Below are 24,421 nucleotides of genomic sequence, written 5' to 3' on the forward strand. Positions count from 1 at the left end.
ACTTGCCAGTAGACACTTTGCCAAAGGATCAATGCCCACAAAACAGATATCAGACAGGAGCACAAAGAAAAAACAGTTTCTTGCCATTTCAACCAGAAAGGACATTGTCTCAACAACTTGATTACCTGTATCCTGCTTCAAAGACCTTTTAAGACTTCACTTCAAAGAGAATCCTCTGAACTGTCATTCATGCTTAAATTTGACACTTTACACTCAAATTTGAATAAAGACACTAATTATCTTACCCATTACAAAGATAGCTTCTCCAATTATCACCTCTAATATTAGCTCACAGACATTTACCTCACCTCCTTTCCCCCCCTCCATCCCCCTTCTGTTCTGAAATTTGATTTATCCTTTTCATATGTGTTCATTTTTTTTAATTTGTATCCTTTGGTATATATGGTTGTGACAATTTTCTTCCACTATTTGATCTGAGGAAGTGGGTCTGGCCCACGAAAGCTCATCACCTAATAAACCATCTTGTTAGTCTTTAAAGTGCTACATAGTCCTATGTTTTGCCAGTAGATGGCACTGTTATTTCAGAGAACAGGAAACCAAAGAGGATTACAGTTTTTTAAACCCATCAGAGGGGTAGCCAAGTTAGTCTGTAACTGGAAAAACTTAAAAACAATGAATAGTCTTGTAGCACCTTAAAGACTAACAAAACATGTAGATGGTATCATGAACTTTCGAGTGAACAACCCACTTCTTCAGATGACTGGAGTTATTAAAGGTCCAGATCCAAGAATAAATAAGGAAAGGCAGGGAGAAGGAGGGGGGAAGGGAGCAGGGGGGGGGGGAAGGAGGGGAAAGAGAGGGAAAAAGAAAAAAAAAAGAGAGAAAACCCACACAATCTGAACTACTGGAGAAGTATGTGCCTACTTCCTTATACAGCCTCTCTCCGACTTACGAACTGGTTACGGACCAAGCAATTGGTCGTAACTCGGTTTGTTCGTTAGTCGGACCCCATTGAGTTACACATGATCGCGCTGTTCGTAAGCGCGGATTGCGTTTGTAACTCGGGGTCCACCATTTACGACAGTTTCAGTCGTAACTGCGAACGGTCATAAGTCAACCGTTCGCAACTTGGGGACCGGCAGGATTCTTTATTAGACAATCTTTCTATTAAGCCGTCACCGTTCTTGTCGGTCTGTCATGGGATTTTCAACTTGCCCCTTCTGCGCATGCGCTAACGTGGCCCTGCTGCTGTGCACACGCCAATGTGGCCACCCCCACCAGCTCCATATCCCATGCCCCCCGGCAGGCCACTGACGTGGCAGGCCACCCCCACGAGCTCGCCCTCCCTGGCAGGCCGCTTCCGCCAGCTTCTGCAGGCAGCCCGCCTGCCTCCATGCTGTGCCACGCTGCTCCAAGCCCCCCAGCAGGTCGTCGACACAGCAGACCAGCTCCCAGCCCGCCCCCCTCCCTTCAGCTCCGCATCCCAGCCACCCCGGCAGGCTGCCGACACAACAGGCCGCCCCACCAGCTCCGGCTCCCAGAGGGCAACAGCTCCAGAGCTGGGTGGAGGGCAGCATCCCCAGTGTATGTGTGTGTGGAGGGGAGACAGCAGTCCCAGAGCTGGGAGCAGTAGCCACAGAATGGGGGAGCAGCAGCCCTGTAGGGGAGAGGGGAGAGACAGCAGTCCCCAAGTGTGTGGGGGAAACAACTGCCCCATGGCTGGGGTGATGGGAACGGACGGCTGCAGCCCCAAAGCTGGGGGAACAGCAGCTCTGGAGCCAGAGGGAAAATAGCAACAGAACGGGTTGGGCAACCGCAGAGCCATTGTGACAATAGCTCCAGAGCTGGGGGACACCCCAGAGTTGGGTGATAGCAGCTCCAGAGCTCGGGTAGCATTAGCTCCAGAGTTGGGCAGACAGCACCCCAGAATCAGGGTAATAGCAACCCAAGAGCCAGGGAGGGGGAACAGCAGCCCTGAGAAGTCAAGTGCGGTTTTTGGACAATTTTTTAAAATGCTGTGTTGGATTAAATCCAGCCAGTGTTTTTCTGATTTTTTTAGTGGAAACACACTACGTTTAAGACCAAAACAGCAAAAAAATATATATAAAAAAATAAATTTTCAGCTACCAAGTTAGGAGAAAGATTGGATTGGCTAACAGTTTGCAACTACTCTGAATTGTGCTAAGCCAATCCAATCTTTCTCCTAACTTGGTAGTTGAAAACTTTATTTTTACTCTTTTGGTGCACTTTTAGAAATATTGTCTTTTTAAAAAGTTTTTTTATTTATTTTTTTGTTTGAGACCTTCTGAAAAGCAGAGTTTCTATTTCCCCCCCAATATCACTAAACATGCATAGAGGTATTATTGGGGTTTTTTTAAGCTGCCTTTTAAATGAAGCATGGAAATAATTTAGCTCCATCAGCTGATTTTTTGTGTGGCCTCATTAGTGGTTTTGCGCAGCTTTGGGAATATTGTTGGTCCACTTGCACTTCTTGCTGGGTATGTCTACACTACCCCGCTAGTTCAAACTAGCGGGGTAATGTAGGCATACCGCAATTGCAAATGAAGCCCGGGATTTGAATTTCCTGGGCTTCATTTGCATAAGCGGGGCACCGCCATTTTTAAATCCCCGCTTGTTCAAACCCCGTGCTGCGCGGCTACACGCGGCACGAACTAGGTAGTTTGAACTAGGCTTCCTAGTTCAAACTACCGTTACTCCTCATTCCATGAGGAGTAACGGTAGTTTGAACTAGGAAGCCTAGTTCGTGCCGCGTGTAGCTGCGCGGCACGGGGTTCGAACGAGCGGGGATTTAAAAATGGCGGCGCCCCGCTTATGCAAATGAAGCCTGGGAAATTCAAATCCCGGGCTTCATTTGCAACTGCGGTATGCCTACATTACCCCGCTAGTTCAAACTAGCGGGGTAGTGTAGACATACCCTTACTTGCCCTGCAAGAGTGGATCTCAAATACTGCAGGCCCTGCAACAAGGGTGGCCATTTTCTGTTTGCGCTACGCTAAATGCAAAAACCAAAAACACCCAAGTCCACTAGCTATCAAGAGCACACATACAGTTTGATGACTGCCACATAGTGACCTTCGAGAACAGAATTTGATCTTTCAGATCTAGAAAACTGCTCCCACCCTACTTTGATGCTGTCAATAGTCACAATGCTAAACCACTATCAGGTGAACCACTGGATGAGTTAAGGGCTTGGAACATAAGAACGGCCATAATGGGTCAAACCAAATGTCCATCTGGCCCAGTGTCCTGTCTTCTGACAGTGACAGGTGCTAAGTGCCCCAGAGAGAATAAACAAAACAGGGAATCATCAAGCGATCCCTCCCCTCTCACTCATTCTCAGCTTTCAACAAACAGAGGCTCAAGACACCATCCCTGCCAATTCTGGCTAATAGCCATTGATGAACCTATCGTCCATGAATGTATCTAGTTCTTTTTTGAGCGGTGTTAAAATCCTGACCTTCACCAACATCCTCTTGCAGGGAGTTCCACAGGTTGACTGTACATTGTTTGGAGAAATACTTCCTTTAGTTTATTTTAAATCTGCTGCCTATTAATTTCATTTGGTGATCCGGCGTTCTTGTGTTAGGAGATGGAGTAAATAAACACTTCCTTATCTACTTTCTCCACCCCAGTCATGATTAACAGGCCTATTAACAGTCATATCCCAGTTGTCTCTTTTCCAAGCTGAAAAGCTCCAGTCTTATTAATCTTTCCTCATACAGAATCCGTTCTATACCACTAATTATTTTTGTTGCCCTTTTCTGAACCTTTCCCAAACCTTGTCTATCTTAGGCAACCACATCTGCAGGCAGTACTCAAGATGTGGGCGTACTATGGATTTATAGGGGCAATATGACAAGTTTCTGTCTTATTCTCCATCTCTTTTTTAAGGATCCTGAACATTCTGTTTGCTTTTTTGACTGCCGCTGCACATTGAGAGGATGTTTTCAGAGGATTGTCCACAATGACGCCAAGTTCTCTCTCGAGCGGGAACAGCTAATTTAGACCCCATCGTTGTATATGTATAGTTGTGAGTATGTTTTCCGATGTGCATTACTTTGCACTTATCTACATTGAATGTAATGACAGATTATGTAGGGAGCACTAGTCTGGACTGGCTTCTGGCTCGTGGAAGATGGGAAGGGTCAAGACTTCATCCAGAAGAGAACCTTGCCCCTTCTCCTACACTCCTCACTCTCCAGTAATACCCTCCCTGCTTCTGCCTGATCCAACCATCCTCTCTGGGTTCCCAGGGTTACCACACTCAAACGTTGAGCCTGGACTGCTCTTCAGAGTCCATTTAAAATGACTGCAGTTGTGAACCTACTGTTATCATGCCGCAAGCATGGACTGGATACAGTAGATCATGCTTAATAGCAACCAGATATTGACGACTTCTGCTTAACAGAATTTTGCCAGGAATCCATTCCATCCCATTGCCTGCAATGTTGATAACACTCGAACGCTGGCAGCCGCATGCCATGTATTGACGTGTTTTTTAAGCGAGACCCCAGGTCTGGGGAGCATCTGCCAGAGTAGGAAGTGATGGGACATGCCTGCAGTCGGCCGTGAGCCTGTCCTAACTAAGCACTTCCTTCTGGGCTGCAAAATCCGTTAACAAGGGTTATTTATGTTCTTCTTACCAGGCTTTCTGCAGTGAGCTCCGGCAGCTCGTGGACTGTGCAGTGGGGATAATCCAGGACAGAGATGCTGTGGGAGACAGGGAAGGAGGAACGAGTCATTCATGAAGCAACAGATCAGTATTCTAAAATTTGTCTACATTACCTTTCCCAATCAGCCATTATGATCCCGGTCCCTAGCACACTGCACCCACTAAATCCTGCATCTAGCAACAAGTTAAGTTAGAAGATCCTCAAGGTCCCTTCTAACCCTATGATTTTTAATTACAGGGACCTCTGCTTAGAGCTTTGCAGCTGTAACTTCCGCGTTGTTGGGCACTGCTAGGAAGTCACTTACTTTCTAAGTAGGTCACGATTTCTCCAACATTCTCTTAGCGTGAGCCACACTGAATGGCAAGTCTTGTGGATGCACCTACCTTTTGCATTTATGATTGACAGGCCACCTCCCATCCTATTTCCAATCTCGTGACACCTCTGTTTCGCTGTTCAACAGAACCTGTCAAATTTTGTATTGCTCTAAAGTACATCCTGAGTGCTCTACTAAAGATTCTAGTAATTTGGATCCATTAAGCCAAGACAGATGAGCTATTTATACATTTTTAAAAACCCTAGGTTAAAATAATAAGAGATCTGGATTACTTAAACTGAGAACAGCAAGGAAATTCAGAGTGAAGGCTGCAAATCTCTCTAACCCTTCAGGTTCTCATGCCTTAACATAAAGGCTTGTCTGCAATACAACACAGATTGACGACGCAGCAATCAATCCACTAGCAGTCGATTTATCATGTCTGCTTAGACACAATAAATCAACCTCTGAGCACTCTCCTGTTGACGCCATGTACTCCACCAGGATGAGAAGAGTAGCCAGAGTCGACAGGAGAGCAGCTCCTGCTGACCTTATGCTATTTGCATAAGCTGAAGTTGCATTGGTTAGATCAATGGATGTGTGTGTGTGTAAAGTAGCATAGGGATGTGAATGTGCACCCATGTCCGTGATTAACTGGCAAGTCTGGGCTCATCGGTCAACCCTCATGGTTACACACAACCCCCTCCTTTGTGTTGCTGCCTCTGTATCAGAGGCAGCGGTGCGGGGGGGTGGGGAGGGAGGTGGGAGCCAGTGTGCGTGGGGAGCCAGCTCCCATGGAGCCACCTGTCCCTCCCTGTACTGCTGCCACTGGGAGGCATGTGTATTTCTTAATTTTCATTAAAATGTCATGGAATTGTAGCAAGATGTCTGGAAGGCAGCAGTGCGGGGGGAGGCAGGCAGGAGTTAGTGCTCACAGTAGTACTGGCTCCTGCCTGCCCCTGCCCCTCCCCTGTCCCCACATGTAAAAAAATTCAGTGGTTACACATTTACAAAAATAAATACATTTTAACATGTCTAGTGTCGTGTAGGCATCTCTCAAATTAACACGTCCAATTAACAAGTCCTATATCTCAAATCACAGAGGAGAATAAAAGTCTCAGAAGGATAGCCGTGTTTGTCTGTAACTTTAAAAAATGCATCGTCCTGTAGCACCTTAGAGACTAACAAAAAATATATATGTGTATATATATATATAATAACGTGTGTGTGTGTGTGTGTGTGTGTGTGTATTTCATGGGCAAAACCCACTTCTTCAGAGAGGAAGTGCTACATGACAACTCGTTTTTTAAAGTTACAGACTAACACGGCTACCCCTCAGAGACTTTTATTCTACTCTGTGATTTGAGATATTGGACTTGTTAATTAAATCTGCATATGCCAAGTCTGGCGGGAAAGAGACAGACACAGTACAACTTGAAGAACAGAGGAATAAAGCAAGACATGCATAAGATCAGAGAGGAAGTGGGTTTTCCCCACGAAAGCTCATGATACTATCTATATATTTGTTAGTCTCTAACGTGCTACAGGACGACTCATTTTTTAGAGTAGAATAAAGGCCCTTTTATTTCAAAAGCACTGATGCAGCAGTGCAATTCAGTGACGACTCTGTGACTATTTAAAACCAGCTGCTCAGGGTCAAGAGAGCTGAATGCTAGAGCAAGAGATGAGAAGGGCCCAAGCAACTCCGTCTAACCAGCACAGAACTGTTTCCCTGCTGCGTATTCTCTACTACTTTGTCCAGCCTAGAACATGGCCCCTTACAGAAGTTTTAGTGACCACAAGGGGAAGCTCTCCTCACGCACCGGGCCCCTCCTACATATGGAAGGAAAAGGAACAGCGGCCGCGGGGCTGTACCTGTTTTTGGCAGTGATGTAGGACATGATATTCTGATTGAAGAACTTCAGAATCAGCGGGATGCAGTTGGCAAACACCAAGTGCTGAGACACGTACTCAAACTGCAGAAAAGAGGTGCACACACACTGTCAGGTAGGCTCCATGCATCTGGCAAAGTGGTTTTGACCCATGAAAACTGACGCCCAAATAATTCTGTTAATCTTTAAGGTGCCACAGAACTTCTCATTGTTTTTACAGATACAGACTAACACGGCCCCCTCTCTGCCACGGTCAGGTAGTGCAATTAAAAAAAAAAATCAAACAAAAGTCACACTTCCAGATTCAGTTAAAAACCTTTCTCTGTGGATTTGCTGCAGCTGACCTCACAGACCTCTTCTCCCTTTCCTCCTCACCATAGGTCCTGTACCAGTCTCTCCCCAAAACCTCTGATCCACAGCTCCTGCTTTTTCTCTTTGCCAAATGGTTTCTCCAGCCCTTTCCAAGTTTCAACTAAATAACAAACACTCCCCCTCAGCTTTATATGTGTGTCTTGATTTCTCTCCCTCTGTTAAAATTTAATTCTAAAGACTTTAGAAATATGGTTCCTATGGCTACAACATAAAGCACAATTGAACTGTATATAGATTGCCAGAAAGAGAGGCATTCCCCCTTCCACCCCAACTGCGCAGGGACTTACAGCAGGTTCCCACAGGAAGAAATGGCTTCTTCCTTTATTTTTACATAGCATGGAGCAAGCTCATAGAATCACAAAACACTAGAACTGGAAGGGACCTCGAGGGGTCACCAAGTCCAGTCCCCTGCCCTCGTGGCAGGGCCAAGCACCGTCTAGATCCGGGGTGGGGACCCTTTTTAGAGTCGGGGACTGCTGACCCACAGAAAAATCAGTTGGGGCCTGCACACAAGTGAAAAGAAAAAAAACCCCTGACTAAGCCATGGGGGGTGGGGGCTGGAGCCAGGGGCCACTTCCAGCTCCTGAGCCTGAGGTTCCGATCTAGATCATCCCTGACAGGTGTCTGTTTAACGTGCTCTTAAATATCTCCAGTGTTGGAAACTCCACAACCTCCCTAGGCAACTTATTTCAGTGTTTAACCACCCTGACAGGCAGGAAGTGTTTCCTAATGTCCAACCCAAGCCTCCTTTGCTGCAATTTAAGCCCATCGCTTCTTGTCCTATCTTCAGAGGTCAGGGAGAACAATTTTTCTTCCTCTTCCAGTTAAAATTCATACACAACTAGTACTTGACCATTCTCTGTCTAGGTATTTCAAACTGCACCCTGTATTTTCCTGTTTTGGCATCAGTAGCCAGTCTCTTCCATTGGACCGTACTGAAGCGCTTACAAATATTCATGAAAGAAGCCCCATGTTTCTCTTTTCCCTGACCATATTTGACAAAGAGGGATGTTAAGGGCTGGACTACATGGGGAGCTCTTCCAGAATAGCTATTGCTGGAGAGCTCCATGTATGGACACACGTATTCCAAATTAGTTTAAACCACTTTGGAAGTGGATTAAGCTAATTTGGAACAAGGCTAGGAGACCATTCCCATATTGAATTGGTTAGGAAGAGCTCTTCTGCTCTAAATTTATGCTACGCCCACATCTTGAGTACTGTGTACAGATGTGGTCTCCTCACCTCAAAAAAGATATTTTGGCCTTGGAAAGGGTTCAGAAAAGGGCAACTAAAATGATTAGGGGTTTGGAACAGGTCCCTTATGAAGAGAGGTTAAAACGACTGGGACTTTTCAGTTTAGAAAAGAGGAGACTGAGGGGGGATATGATAGAGGTCTATAAAATCATGAGTGGTGTGGAGAGGGCGAATAAAGAAAAGTTATTTATTAGTTCCCATAATAGAAGAATTAGAGGACACCAAATGAAGTTAATGGGTAGCAGGTTTAAAACTAATAAAAGAAAGTTCTTCTTCACACAGTGTGTAGTCAACCTGTGGAACTCCTTGCCAGAGGAGGCTGTGAAGGCTAGGACTATAACAGAGTTTAAAGAGAAGGTAGATAATTTCATGGAGGTTAGGTCCATAAAAGGCTATTAGCCAGGGGATAGAAATGGTGTCCCTGGCCTCTGTTTGTCAGAGGCTGGAGAGGGATGGCAGGAGACAAATCGCTTGATCATTGTCTTCGGTCCACCCCCTCTGGGGCACCTGGTGCTGGCCACTGTCGGCAGACAGGCTACTGGGCTAGATGGACCTTTGGTCAGACCCAGTACGGCCGTTCTTATGTTCTTATGTTGTTAATCCACACTCTACCATATTCCAGATTAATTTTCATGCCCTAAAGCACACAGAAGGGGAATGACAGGCCCACGGACACATGGTAAGCCAGTTTCAGAGTCAAACTCAGAGCTTCTGTCTGGCTTCTGGTGCCAAATCCCTAACTCAGAGTATGGGGACAGACAGAAATATTGTGAAATGCAAAGCCTGGCGCACAGGGACCATGCGGTTACTGTCTCAACTTAACCACTGGGAGCTCCCTTTTCACTCACCGAGCAGAAGTTTGGGTCCTTCTTTGGGTATGTCTACACTGGAGCTGGGATCAAGCCACACAGCTACTCCAGATGTGCTAACAGCAGCATGGTTATCACAGCACAAATGGCAGCTGGGGCTCGCTGCCCAAGCACAAGCTCACCTGAGCCCGAGTCTGTACTGGGGACTAGCACGCGTCTGTCTGTCCAGGCAGGGAGGTATGCTGCCAACTGCAGCTCAGATGTGTCCTTACAGCAGGGGCGGGCAACATGCGACCTGCAGGCCGGATCTGGCCCACCAAGCCGCCCCCCCCAGGGCCCTCAGCCACAGAGCAGCCTCATGCCGCTTTAAGCGGCTGGCTGCTCCCCGTGGCTCTGCTCCAAATGCTGGGGGGAGGGGAAGGCTTTGCATGCTGCCCTTGCCCCCAGCACAATTTCTCAGCTCCTATTGGCTGGTTTCCTGAGGCAGGTGTGAGGTGATCTGGGGTAGGGAGTTGGGATGTGGGAGGGAGTGGGATGCCAGAGGCAGGCTTTGTCAAGGAGGCACTTACCTAGGAGTTGAGAAATTGTGCTGGGGGGGGGGGACAGTGCGCCTTGCTCCCCTGATGCCTGGAGCAGAGAACCACAGGGAGCAGCCAGCCACTTTGAGCAGTCTGGGGCTGCTGACAGGCAGGGACCCTGCCTTGGGGTCCTGCAGAGCCTCTGGCCAGGAGCCACCTAGGTAAGCACCTCAATCCCGGAGCCTGCCTATGGCACCCCACCCCTCCCACACCCAACTCCCTGCCCCAGCTCACCACCCAAACCCTCTGCACCCCCCCATCCTCCAGGACAATTCCCTCCTAGACCATGCACCTCCTCCTACACCCTTCCACCAGGCCAGAATCCTCTCCTGCACCCAGACCCCCTTATGGACCCTGCACCCCAAGCCCCTGCCCCAGATCACAACCCCCTCTTCATTCAAACTGAATGCCAGTCCCCTATCCTGAACCCCAACCTCCATAGAAAAGGGCAGCCCTGCACCCAAACTGTGGCCCCGTACCAGGCCTCCCTCCAAGGCCCACCCTTGCACCACCTCCTCCCCTGGCCCCCCTGGCTGGGAGTCTCCACTGATTAGCCAAGTCCCCTCCAGCTTCCGGCCAGCCCCACATTCCCCAGAATTCGACATGCTGTTTGCTTATGAATTGGGATCCGGAAGAGGGTCCTTAGCGCTGCTGCTTACTATTCAGCTTCACCATGTCCGAACTCTGGCGCACGCGCCGCAGCAGACAGACCCAGCGGCAAGCAAAGCCCCGGAGTAGGGAAAGGAGAAGGCAAAACAACCTGGCCAGAACAGCCCTTTTACCAGCAACCTCCGTGACCCTGATGCACGCACTCAGCTAAACGTGAGATTTACCCCAACACGAAGGGACACAAACTGGAGCCAGGATGTAAATCTAGTTGGTTTTGCTTGACACGTAGCTTAGCACACTGGAAATCTCAGCTCAGAAACAGCAGCTGGGTGGCTGAGAGATTCCTGCTTTTTTACTCGGTTTTCCAGCACAAGCGACTGATGCAAAAGGCACCTCAGTGTCCCACCCAGGGTTAAACAACAAGCAAGTACCCAGGAAGCCCCTGGGTTTTATTTCTTGGCGCAACTGCTGGATCGCAGCCATCCGCATGCCACGAGAAAGGAGGAAAAGGAGAGAACGCCCTCCTGTGCCCAGAGGAGCAAGAGCACACATAAGGGGACACGAGAGGCCTATTGCAGCTGGGGATCTCAAAACGTAGTGTACTAAGGCTAGGGATGTAAATATCGGTTCATTGAATAGTCGAGTAACCTCATTAATTCTTTTCAGTTAGTCGACTATTCTGTAATCCCCGGGGTGGGTCTAGCAGCCAGTGCTCTCCGACCTCACTCCCAAGGAGACCCCTTGCCACTCTACGCTGCTGCCTCTGTATCAGAGGCAGCAGTGTGGGGTGCCAGGGAGGAGCTGGTCCGCAAGGGGAGGCAGTTTAAAAACCAGCTCCCCTCGCGGATTGGCTGACTGTTGCCTCGCACTGATGCCTCTGATACAGAAGCAGGGCTTCTGAGCTCCTGGACCTGGCGCAAGCCGGAACTGAGCCGGGCTGCCTGGCCACTTGGCTCCTAATACACTTTAAATGCAGAGCCGCAGTGGGGGTAGGTCCCGGACCCGGCACAACGCAGGACTGAGCCGGGCTGCTGGCCAGCCTGCTAAAAAAATGTACTGGAAAGGAGGGGTTAATCAGCTTATCAGTTAATCGACTCTACTATTACAACCCTAATTAATGCCAAATCAAAATACTAGCCTCTGTCCATCTCATAGGGCAGGGCTGAATTCTAGGCTTGTTCCTTTCTGAATCAGCTCTTTAAAAGAAGAAAAAAGGGGGTGTTTGGCATGCAAAGTGGCTGCAGTACTGGGCCGCGGAGACAGCCCCATCTCATGTTTCAGACATTGCTAACAAGGGAACGCCTCAACACGGTCAGAACACAGTTTGGTCTGGTGTACACCCAGGCCAAACCAAACCCTGTTAGGACGCAAAGACGAGAGTCTTGAACGCTTTAACTCCTTAGAGTCCCTACCTATCTGTAGTTTAGAAACAGCCTCGTCGGGTCTGGCTAGTCCCACTCCTGGCAGAGGGAAAGAAAACTTCTCCCCTCAGGCTAAATGTTTAGGATCCCACTAAGTTTCGGTCCCTGTGGAATATTGACACGAGGCTGCCAAGGGAACTGCAGACACAGCGTTGCAGAAGCGACCCGAACACATTCACAGCCACTTCTCCTGGGCTAACAACGCTGAAGGGCTATGCTTTGGGGCTGACGATCGCCTCTGCAGCAGGCCAGAACCGGGTGAGGTAGCCAGGGGATCCCTCTTGGGAAACACTAAACACGTCTGACTTGTGATGCCCCTAGCGACGGCCTTCTCCTCCCCCGCTCACCTGGTAGATGTGGTTGACTTTGAAATGCTTCAGCAGCAGCAGCAGCGAGGCCGAAATGCCCTTCACGATGATCTCCTTGTGCCTGTTCACATCGACCCCCAACTTCATGCTCTGAAGAACCGTGATGCTGGTTGGGAAGGAGAAAGGGAGGGTCAGATCAGCATCGGATTTTTGTTCTGATTGGTTTATATTCATCGGCTTGGGCTCTATGAACAGGGGAGTCTCCACTGAACCTGCCACACAGAGAAGAGCCTGTGCTTATCCCTGGATCTCTTGCTTCCAGTGTGCCCTGCCAAGGGCCACCGCAGTGGGACAGACCACACTGCACAAGGAGAGCCTGGGCATTTGCTACAGCAGTTGAATTAGAAAGCAAAGGGCCCTTCCAGCGACACGCTCTTCCCAAAGTTTTATTCCTGGCACTGGTTGGTTTAATTTTAACCTCTGGGCATGAGCAGCCTTCTCTTTTGTGCTGTGTTCTGTCCACAACAGCTGGACTTTGAACCTGCGAGAGGAGAACAACCTGCTAGAGTTCAATGGGGACACAGATGTAGAATCGTAGCATGCTAGAACCGGAGAGACCTCGGGAGATTATCAAGTACAGTCCCCTGCCCTCCTGGCAGGACCAAGCACCCTCTAGATCAGAGTGGGGGCCCTTGGCTTGTCTGGATCCGGCCCTCGGGGCTCAGAGCTCCCCCAAGCATTGGGGAGCCTGCACTGGCATTACAGTTCCCACAACATCTCCCCACCGGGCTGGAGCACACAAAATCTGCTAGCCTGGGCCCCCCCAACCTCTAGTGTGTGAGAAGAATATGGGGAGTGTCTTTCTCCCTCTCAATCAGTTTTTGTTTTTTCTTTGCTTCTCACTTGTGTTCAGCCTCAACTGATTTTTCTGTAGGCCAGCAGCCCCCAATCCGAAAAAGGTTCCCCACCCCTGATCTAGACCATCCCTGACAGGTGTCTGTCTAACCTGCTCTTAAATATCTCCAGAGATGGAGATTCCACAACCTCCCGAGGCAATTTATTCCAGTGTTTCACCACCCTGACAGGCAGGAAGTTTTTCCTAATGTCCAACCTAAGCCTCCCTTGCTGCAGTTTAAGCCCATTGCGTCTTGTCCTATCCTCAGAGGCCAAGGAGAACAATTTTTCTCCCTCCTTCCTGTGACACCCTTTTAGATACTTGAAAACAGCTATCATGTCCCCTCTCAGTCTGCTCTTCTAAACTAAACAAGCCCAATTCTTTCAGTCTTCCCTCATTGTTCATGTTTTCTAGACGTTTAATCATTTTTGTTGCTCTTCTCTGGACCGTCTCCAATATCTCCACATCTTTCTTGAAACGTGGTGCCCAGAACTGGACACAAGACTCCAACTGAGGCCTAAGTTGTTCAACTTAACAGAGCACAAGGACTGGTCTTGGACACCCAGCAGCACCGAAAGGCAGAAAAGCACCAGATTAACCTTTTGTGGTGCCAAACATATTTGTGGGCACCCATGAAGTCATTGTGGACACCTTCCAAGAGTGGACACAATGTGGTGAGGACATGAAATCTTGGACATTTTTCATGGCTATACGTACTGCCATACACAGCTTCCCCAGTTTTTCTTATGGAGCTGTACCCGTGTGGCCATATCCTGGGTGAGCAGAACTTCCACAGTGACCAGGGAAACTCCCCACAGATTTATCTCCTTTTTCATTCTGACGTCCTACAGCCATGTTTCCTGGACCACCCTGTTTTGCCAGCCATGGTAAGTGGCCCTACCTTCAGCTCAGTAAAGTTCCATAGCCAGCAGCTACCTGGTCAATGTTGACAAATTCCTCCCCCAGCACCCATCCTGGCTTTTGAGCCAGTCACTTGCAAATGCCATTTCCCCAAAGTGGTGGGCAGTACTTTTTGACGGGGGTGGAGGGGGCCACTCCAAGATTTTGGAAAGTGGTCGAGGGCCACACTCTTCCAGGATATTAATGGAGGAGATGCAGGGTCTGAAATGGTGGTTGGGTGCAGAAGGGAGCTTGCGGTAAGGGGGGGAATTTGGGTGAAGGATGCAGTTGTCACCTGGGGCACTGGACTGGGATGCAGGGGGTTAGATTGTGACCTTGGGCAGGGAATGGAGGTACAGGAGAGGCTGCAGGGGTCTGGGTTGTGAGGTAGGGCAGGAGGGGATTGCGATCTGGGGCAGGGGATTGGAGTGCCGGAGCTGGGAGGGCATAGGGTACAGGAGGGACAGAGGATTTGGGTATGCGGAGTAGGGGGCAGGAGTGGAAGAACGAAGGTTGGGGAAGAGAGGGACTGAGGTTCCAGAGGCAGGGTCTGGCCAGGAGACTTACCAACCAGCAGCCCATTCCTGAATCAGCCTCCCTGCCTGCCCCGCCCCTGCACAGGCTGCAGCCATGTGCTCTGTGAATAATTAGGAGCCCCTTGTGTTTTGTGGCTGCCTGTTATTGAAACAGGCAGCTCCCATTGGCCAGTTTCTAGCCAGAAGCCAGCCAATAGGATTGTGCTGGGGTTGGGAGCAGCTCCTAAAGCTTTCCCCCCCTCTCCTCCGGGCTCAGTTTTTATAGTGAAACCGCCCCGCAGCCGCGTTTCTGAGTGACGTATGGGTGGGGCAAGGCAAGTGGGGAGCCTGCCTGGGGCTCCCTGCAGCATCTGTGGGCCAGATCCGGTGGCTTGGCAGGCCAGATCCAACCCATCGGCCGTATTTTGCCCAGGCCTGATATAGTCCTGGGAACCTGAAGTCACCTGCCTTCTTTTCCCCCCTGCTCCCATCTATATGCTATTCTGCTCCCTGGTCACCAGCACCTCTCCCCATGCTTGCTTTCCTTCTGCCTTGGACCCCATGCCCCAACCAGCTGGTCTTGTTATCCCCCCGCACACCTGATCGGCTTCCTCTTTCCCTTCCACCCTTTCCCACAGGCGACCTCTGTTCCTGGAGATTAACTCCAGTTTCTTTATCTGCTCCTAGCTCAACGGCCCTTGGTAGTCACAGAGTCACCCGTATTTCTCTGGCTGCAGCCATACGGCCAATTGCCCGAGGCCAGCCCTAGACAGGTGCCCCTATGAGCTGCGAGAAGGGTGGCAACTCCAAGGCTGAACATGCAAGGACAGCACTAGGGACTCCCAATCCTCAGGGCTGGCCTTAGGCAGCTTTAGATGCTGCAGTGTGGCGCTTCCCTACTCCAGGCCCTGGCTGTAAGTGCCCGAGATGCCCATCACCTGCAGCAGGGACCCCCAATTCCCATGACCCAACAGCTAACACAGAGTCATGAAGAAGGTGCAGTCTGGATGATTTTGGAAGCTGGGTACCAGGAGGCTCCCATCCCTGAACAGCAGCTCTGCAACAAGCTCACATGAACCTCCCTCCGCTGTGGAGCTGCGATCCTATGAAGTTACCCCGTGTATAGCCCGTGTATAGCAGCACCAGGAAGGAGCATTCACTCCCATGGACCCGTTTTTTCCATGGAAACAGTAGCTCAGATCTCCAAAGGGACAGGTGGATTCTGCCCTCCCAGAAATGGGAAATCGCTCCGTGACCTACGTCAGCCAGGAGGCCGCGCTGCTGCTGAAACAGCCTGCACTCAGCTGCCTCTCACTCACGCACACTTACGGCATCTCCTCGGGCAACACGTCTGCCAGGATGTTGATAGAGTCGGTCTTGGCTTTGGAGGTGGGTGCGGCCGCCAGGAGAATCTTCAGCAAAGCAATCTGCGAGAGGTGTGGGGGGGCAGAGATCCCCACAAATGCATTTAGAACAAGCAGGAATTGTGACCCACGCTGCAGTCCACACCCACAGCCTGAGAACCACTGGTCTAGACCATCCCTGATAAAAGGTTTATCTAACCTGCTCTGAAATATCTCCAGTGATGGAGATTCCACAACCCCGCTAGGCAATTTATTCCAGTGTTTAACCACCCTGACAGTTAGGAAGTTTTTCCTAATGTCCAACCTAAACCTCCCTTGCTGAAATTTAAGCCCATTGCTTCTTGTCCTAGCATCAGAGGTTAAGCAGAACAATTTTTCTCCCTCCTCCTTGTGACACCCTTTTAGATACTTCAAAACTGCTGTCGTGTCCCCTCTCAGTCTTCTCTTTTCTAAACTAAACACACCCAAATATTTTAATTTTCCACGAGAGGTCATGTTTTCTAGACCTTTCATCATTTTTGTTGCTCTTCTCCAGACTTTCTCCAATTTCTCTACATCTTCCTTGAAAGGTGGTGCCCAGAACTGGACACAATACTCCAACTGAGGCCTAATCAGCGCAGAATAGAGCAGAAGAATGACTTCTCGTGTCTTGCTCACAACACTTCTGCTAATACATCCCAGAATGACATTTGCTTTGCTTTCTGACAGCATTACCCTGTTGACTCATATTTAAGCTGGGATCCACTACGATCCCTAGATCCTTTTCCAGGGTGCTCCTTCCTAGGCAGCCATTTCCCATTTTATATCTATGCACCTGATTGTTCAATCCTAAGTCGAGTACTTTGCATTTGTCCTTGTTGAATTTCATCCTACTGACTTCAGGCCCATTTCTCCAGTTTGCCTAGGTGATTCTGAATTTTAATCCTATCCTCCAAACCACTTGCAACTCCTCCAAGCTTGGGATAGTCCACAAATGTTGTAAGTGTACTCTCTGTACCATTATCTAAACCACTGATGAAGACTTTGAACGGAACTGGACCCAGAACTGATACCTGCAAGACCCCACCAAGATCCCTTCCGGTTTGACTGTGAACTACTCTCTGGGAAGTTTTCCAGCCAGTTCTCCGCCCATTTTACAGTAGCTCCATCTAGGCTGTATTTCCCTAGCTTGTTTATGAGAAGGCTCGCAAGACTGTATCAAAAGCCTTACTGAAGTCAAGTTATACCACATCTACCACTTCCCCTGTACCCACAAGGCCTGGTACCCTGCGATAGTGTCAGCAGAGAGGACAAGAAAAGGTGGGCCAATGAAACGGAGCCCCCTCTCTCCCCTGTGGGTAACCCCACCAGCTCAGGGCTGAGCCATGGTGGGAGGGAAGCCTGCACGGATGATCGGAGTCTCCAGGGCATGCAGCCTCCTGTGCTTTTAAAAGAGACAGGCTTACCATATACTGGGGGAGATTGTATAACATTGCCTGATAGAGCATCTCACAAGGGGTCTCCTGGACTTTCTCCTCCCCCTAGTAGGCAACAGACAGATACAGGAAAGAAATCACAGAGCTGTCACTCAATCACTGAGGAACGTCAGAGACATACTCCCTGTCTCCTCCTTCCCCGCCCCCCTCTGTCCCCGAGCCTAGCTCGATTGTGGAGCGGCACCACATCTGCTTCTGGGACAGGTGCAATCTGGATCAAAGCCCAAGATTGGTGCTGCCTTAGCGAAGGGCAGGCCAGGATAGGCTAGTGTAAGTCCTGAGGACCAAGGCAAATCTATGGAGTTTGGTGACACAGCCATCACCTTGAAGCACAAACATGCAGCCTCCAATGACTACAAGCCCCAGCATGCCATGCTTCATCTTATGTGACCCAACTGCTCGCATCCAAGCGCTGCACTGCATTTTGGGACATGTAGTCCGACGACGGTGGCTGCTCTGTTCTGCTACATATGACTTAGACGGCGCTCTCAGGCTCCTGGCAAATGGGTAGCGACGTCCCGCTCTCGAGAATCAAGCTATTTCCAGTCCCCTTGGGCATCTCCACTGAAGCCCCGCCCTCCCATGGACCCATACAGCAATCAGCATGCCATAGTAACGCTCTACATTGACATATTCCTTAGAACAGGGGTGGGGAACCTACGGCCCAGGGGCCAGATGCAGCCCCTGGCTTGCCGGGATCCGGCCCCTGCGGCTCGGGGCTCCCCCCAGCGTTGGGGAGTCCACGCTGGTGAGAGGTAGGTTTTTTTGTTTCTCACTTGCATGCAGCCCCCGACTGATATTTCTGTGGGTCAGTAGCCCCCACCACAAAAAACGTTCCCCACTCAGTCTTAGAAACTGCTCCTTGAGAAACAGTCTAGCTGTGGAAGCTACTGATTTCTTACCAGTGACATCGGACACTTCTCCAATTCCTCTTCGTTCTTGATCTGCACATCCGAGATAGAGACATACTTGTGCTGGGGAAACACAAACCAGAGAGGCAGGGTAACACCGGGAGCGAAACAGAAGGCGCACACCATGCAATGAAAAACAGGCCAATCTTCCTCTCTTGGTCAGTCAGGGCAGGATTAGATTACAGTCCCCACTACAAAAGATCTTTGCAGAGGCACGAAAATTCATCCCTGCATGGGATACTCTATGGCTGTCACGTGCATTACAAATGACCTATGTAGAAATCACGTCAACCGTACTGAAATGCAGCAGCCTCTGGAGCACAACCCAGCAAGTGCTTAACAGTGCACTGCAACATTACTCATCAACGAAGGAGAAGAGAACATCCTCCTAATGTCTGGCTAGCACCAGGGGTAACAACCCTAACTAATGCTCCCTCTAATCTTTTCCATCCATGTGCGGAATAATTTCATGTGCACCGAGGCATGTGCGAATGTGCACCGGCAAGAGAGACACAAGCCGAGCGGTGGGTGCTCTGCTCATCATCTGGGCGGCACTGGAATCTCTCCTGAGCAGCCACACAAGCTTACAGGGAACACTGACCCTCACCCTTGCAAAAGATTCCATGGCAAATTTAATGCCCACGAGTGGTAAAACTTACGACTTCATCACTTATTTCTACTGCAATAGCAGCCAGGTGCACCAGTCAGGGACACGGTTAACAGAGATCCAGAGGGCTGATTAAAAAGGGCCGGGTGGGGAGAGTTTCTTTAAGTTTTCCGTATCCAGTTGTCTTCAGCCAGGGTGCCGTAAAACAATATGGACTGGGCCGTACGTACTGGCTTTAATTTTTCCTGGTGCATCCACCCTAAGGCCCCGCCCTCACCCCCGCCTCTGCCCCTCCCCCAAAGCACCCCACCCACACACTCTTGCTGCTCTCTGCTCACCCCCACGCACCTCCTGCCAGCTGCCAAACAGCTGATCCGGCTGCAGCTATGGCTGGTGGGTACTGAGCGTGCCTTATTTTTTCCCCATAGGTGCTTGGACTGGGATATTAAGTACAGGTCATGGGGGCACGTTCAGGCTTCAGGAATAACGTGAATTCCCTTGGGGAAGCAATCCTAGCCGGACAGGGTGGCACAGGAGTCCAGGATAAGAATTCCTTGACCCCCTCGTGCAAGGAAATTCAAATCCCAACAGGATCACTCCGATTTGTCAAGCACCGAAGGCAGAGAGCTGGAGCTGCAAGGGGAGCATGCACGAGAGGCTACGCCGCACACCTTGTCTGCTCTGCACTTGCACAGACATTCTCTTTCGCACTGGTGATCCTGGCCAGAGATTTCCCCTGCCCCAATGGAACGTACTGTGCACCGGTCCCATCCCAGAGGTGGCTGCCTCTCAGTGCTGCTGGGTGGAAGTAAGAACCAGTTGTGTGGCAACGGTACAGCAGACAAGCCGTCCCCTACAGCAGGGTGCCACAGACCAGAACCACCGCGTAAAGCCTCTGCGTTACCTGCTTTAGCGTCTTCACGCTTTCGTGGATGGGCCGGGGCAACCCTACCAAGGTATCCGTGTCTCTGCGGGAGGGAAAGAAAGAAAATCCGTACAAGTCCAAACGGGAGAGCTGGGAAGAAAACTTTCCATTTCGGATTTGGAGCCGAAGTCAGACAGGCCGTCTGTTGTTGGAGGAACAAAACCCAGACATGCCAGGAACTCAGTGTCTAAAAGCCACGATCCCCTGCCCCCGTCTCCGTTCCACCGGAGATACAGACGCACCGAGGACGCCTGGCCATGACTCTGATACGCTGCCCTCTCACAACAGCGACACAGAAAGGGGAAATCGGCAGCCAGCGCTTCCCAGCTCTGCTCCAAAGGGCACAGGTTCATTCCCCACCCAGAGAGCCGAACGCTCAGTGAATCACCAACATACCTCCCTGCGTCTGGTTGTTCTCCGAAGCGCCCACGCCACCCACGGCCTGTCCCACGCCTGCGCACTACCGCTAGCTCGCAGTGAGGATGTTAAGAGGCGGGTAATTCACTAATCGTGCAGTCGATGACATTTTTAATGACTACATGATTAGTCAATAAGGGAAGACTCGCTCAGCCCCAGCTCGCGCCGGCTCCGGACCTACCCCCACTGCGGCTCTGCAGTTTAAATGCAGTAAGAGCAGGGTGTGAACGAGGCAGCAGCATGGGGGGCAGGTGGCACTGTGAAGACAGTGCTGGGGGGAACCGCCTCTTAAGCTGGTACCCCCAGCACCGGCTCCTGCTCCCTCACCCTTGCTGCCTCTGATACAGAGGCAGCAAGGGGGCGGGGAGCGAGTAGTTGAGAAGTCAGCTCGACTACTCGCTGACATCCCTGGCTCGCAGCTCAAAGTGGCAGAGCTCAGCAACACCTGGTCAGCTCCTTCCCGCCTTCCCAGCCCCACGAGACCCGACTCAGCCTCAGCCACCGTCCTCACCACCCAGCATCAGCTAACGGAGTTTCCAGAATAGCCAGTGAAAAGTCTCTGTCCCGCCAGCCCTTCCACACCCTCACCCGCAGCTTTCGGGGATGCCATAATGCGAGGTTTGGACAAGGGAATCCTCTCCAGCCACAAGTCTGCTGTCCCACTGCCCCGCCCCCTCCTGCTCTCTCATTCTCTCCTCCCCCTGCCAGCAAACCCAGTCAGACCTGTGGAATAAGACCCAGGCCGCCTATCGCCCTGACCCCTGGCTGGCATGATGTGTCCATTCTTCAGGCTCCCTCTGTTTTTCGGCTGTAAGCTCTTTGGAGCAAGCACTGTCCATCAGCTCAGTGTTTCTCAACCTTTTTTTTTTTTTATAAAGTGCCCCCTTTAAAAAAAATTAGAAGTATCTCCCAGTAGCTACAGTTTTCAGACACACCATTTTTCTTCTACCATTACAACACATTTGTTTAAACAATGTCATCGTAGCCGGGTGGGCGATGACATTTTTGGGTGTAAAAAGTACACAAATAAAGCAGTGCCATAAAACTTAAAACAAAAATCCAGTTTTCTCCCAATGTCAATTGTGTTGATGTAGCCCCCAGACGTCTCTCGAGTACCCCTAAGGGTACTCGTACCAGTGGTGGAGAAACACGGCCTTAGAACACGTCCTGCACATTCAGCACAAGCAACACCTCCCAGCCACCAGCTAATCTAGACACTTTGTTTGCAGGCAAAAGCCAAACCAACTCTCCGCTCCCAGATGCCAAATACTCACTGTCCAAGGGTGAATCCAATGAATTTGTTCCTACTTGCCTCCAGGAAATGCTCAATGTCCTTCTGTCTGGTAGAGCGGCAGGAGGAAAACCAGGGAGAGAGGGGGAAACACACATTCTATCAGTACCAAGTTTGCTTGGAAACTGAACGCTAGACCCTCAGTATGCAGCCTACAACCCTCCAGCGTCGCTTAGCGGCGTTGTTATGGCCTTTGAACAAAGGCCTGCGTTGCTTCACCCAGGAGCCATAGACACGAGATGATCTGAAACTATTTTAAATCTCGAGTCATGTAACATGGGGGTAGAGTGGAGAAAGCGATTCTAAAAACAGCACCTTCTTATTCAACCGCTCTGCTCCCGGCAGGTTATCAAGGGCCATCTGCTCATTTAACAAAAAAAAGTCCAACCCGTGGGGCAGTGATGGGCAACCTGCAGCCCGGGCTTACCCCCCGCCCCCCATGCCCCTCACATGCTGGGGCTCCGCGCCTACCTACTCTTCCCCCTCCCGCCCAGAATACCATGAATCAGCTGATTTGCACCCCCCACACTACTCCCCCTCCCTCTCAGAGCTTGAATGCTGCAAATCAGCTGATTCAGAGCACTCCAGAAATGCTGGGAGGGGGAGACGCAGGGATAGGACACGCTTGGGAGAGGAGGTGGGGAAAAGCCTGGCCAGGGATTTAAATGGATGGAACCCTCAGTGCCGAACTGCAAAGCGCCTACACATCCCTTACTCCTAATCAGAGCTCCAACCAGACGTCGCGCTGAGTATGATGTATTGTCAAGCAAGCACAAAGGGTGCTTTTTCTTATTATTTGAACTTGATGACAGCTCTACTCATTCATGGACGATTAAAGTACTTCCACGTGTTTTAAACACCACACACGGGATATTTCAATCTTATTCTTGGGGTCATGGTGAGGGCCGATTTCAATCTTGCGGCCACTGAAACGAAGGAGGGCCAACTCACGCACCCCACTCACTAGTCTTGGCTGGCCATCACTGGCATGGGCCCTACAGGTGTCAGAGAACACGCTGGTGTCTCTTCGGCCTTGGGCATCCTTTCCAAGCCCTGATCGTTTCATGCCACTCGTGGGACTTTCACGACCGGGAAAAGCTGCAAGAGGTGAAAAGGACCCAGCTGAATTCCGGAGTCTAGGGGGAGTTGGCAGCCAAAACCAACGCCGCTCAACTTGCAGAGAGAGAGAGAGAGCACACGAGGGGCCGTGCAGAGAAGGACACATCAGCGCACCCTGGGAAACAGGGTCCTGCCCAGTTTAATGAGCTGTGCAGTGAATAGGCCGGGCTGCCGATTCATTTATCTCAGCTGATCAGCTTTACACGGGCTCCTGCATTTTTAAATCCATATCTAATCCTGGCTCGACCCAAGTCAGTGGCCAAGCTTTCACTGACTTCAGCGGGGCCAGGATCCCAGCCGTGTTGCATGGCGCTGCCTCCACATCTCACGGCCCGGGCCCTGACAGAGGCGCATCCCCCAGCCCAGAGCGACAGCGGAAGTTCTCCGAGCACCCAGATCACAGTGAAGCCACTGGAGGTCGCTCACCCTCCTGGCAGGGATGAGACGCACCACAACCGGAGAGAGGTGAGCTCATCAAACAGCTCACAAGGCTAGTTTCCCCAAGATCACAGCCAGGGACGGACCCCGCTCTGGGCCACCAGTACTGGCTGGTTACACTGGTCTCCATCCCTCCCCATAAGTAAGGAGCAAGCCAAGGGGTCTTGGCCATGGATCATTATGGAAGAACCAACCCTACGTCCTGCAACGTCCGGGATTTCCACAGTGGCCTCCCACCTAACGATGGGCCTGATTGGACCACGTGTGGCTTGCAAAGTCTTGGGGGATCCCAGCCAAAGGTCAATGAGGGAAAAGCGGGAAGTCTTTCCAGTCCAACAGGCAAACGTGCAACCCGGAACGCACTGCAAAGCAAGGGGAGCTGGGGTGAAAACGAGATGGCTCTACCTGACTTTGGGTGCCCATGGAAGCCCTTTGGGGAAGGACACCCGCTCGATGGGTGGGCGCTGAGCTGGCCCTGCTGGCATGATCGCATCCCGCTCCATCAGGTCCAGCTCCCCTTCCACCCCGCTGTCCCCCTCGTCGCTTTCCTCTTCATCCGCGGCAGCCTCGTCGTTCTTGAAAGGGTCCCTCTCGTTGTAGATATCCAGGCTGTCTTGCTTCACGAGGGGCTACCACACATGGAAACAGAGGAGAAAGGGGCAAGGAGGAGGAAGGATTTTACAAACCCTTAGGCTCCACTTCCCTAGAGGGGGGCATGGGTGGAACCCAACGTTTCTCCTGAGCAAGGACTTCCATCCCGCGGCCTCGTCTCTTAATTTGGCATCTCAGCCTGGATGAAGAACCATCTCCCTGCCTTCAAAACAGAGCCCCGGACAGAGCCCCCGGACTTTTTTCTGGTTTCATCATCAGCCTGCTCGTGAGCAAGATGTAAATGTTGGAACCACTGAGCGTAATTCATCAGCTCAAGCAGCTGAACGCCAAGGAGAACCACCGTAATTCGGTACGGAGCACACAGTCAATCTGTGGAACTCCTTGCCAGAGGATGTGGTGAAGGCTAGGACTTGAACAGGGTTCAAAAAAGAGCTAGATACATTCATGGAGGTTAGATCCATCAATGGCGATTAGCCAGGATGGGTAGGAATGGTGTCCCTAGCCTCTGTTTCTCTGGAGGTGGGTGACAAGGGATTCCCTGTTGTGTCCCCTCCCTCTGTGGCACCCAATAGGAAACGCATTGGAGAGGGTCCAGCTGAGAACAACCAAAATGATGAGGGGGCTGGAGCACATGACCTATGAGGAGAGGCTGAGGGAGTTGGGTCTATTTAGTCTGCAGAAGCGAAGAGTGAGGGGGGATTTGGTAGCAGCCTTCAACTCCCTGAAGGGAGGTTCCAAAGA

The 24,421-nt window shown here is 50.7% G+C and overlaps 1 protein-coding gene across 2 annotated transcripts in view; it reads right to left on the minus strand.

Moving 5' to 3' along the window:
- Nucleotides 1-24,421, minus strand: part of STRIP2 (striatin interacting protein 2) — a 75,191-nt gene that overhangs the window by 19,953 nt on the left and 30,817 nt on the right. For both annotated transcript variants that reach the window (XM_075925402.2, XM_089778063.1), the window contains exons 10-18: nucleotides 23,474-23,697; nucleotides 21,495-21,560; nucleotides 19,783-19,846; nucleotides 18,263-18,334; nucleotides 17,331-17,405; nucleotides 15,851-15,948; nucleotides 12,251-12,377; nucleotides 6,844-6,944; nucleotides 4,626-4,692 (exon numbers count right to left, since the gene is read on the minus strand). In XM_075925402.2, the coding sequence (XP_075781517.1) occupies nucleotides 4,626-4,692; nucleotides 6,844-6,944; nucleotides 12,251-12,377; nucleotides 15,851-15,948; nucleotides 17,331-17,405; nucleotides 18,263-18,334; nucleotides 19,783-19,846; nucleotides 21,495-21,560; nucleotides 23,474-23,697 (894 nt within the window). The remainder of the gene's footprint in view (nucleotides 1-4,625; nucleotides 4,693-6,843; nucleotides 6,945-12,250; nucleotides 12,378-15,850; nucleotides 15,949-17,330; nucleotides 17,406-18,262; nucleotides 18,335-19,782; nucleotides 19,847-21,494; nucleotides 21,561-23,473; nucleotides 23,698-24,421) is intronic.

The sequence above is a fragment of the Pelodiscus sinensis genome, chromosome 1 (genome assembly GCF_052426305.1).
Source record: "Pelodiscus sinensis isolate ZL-2025 chromosome 1, ASM5242630v1, whole genome shotgun sequence".
In the NCBI taxonomy this organism is placed as follows: Eukaryota; Metazoa; Chordata; order Testudines; family Trionychidae; genus Pelodiscus; species Pelodiscus sinensis.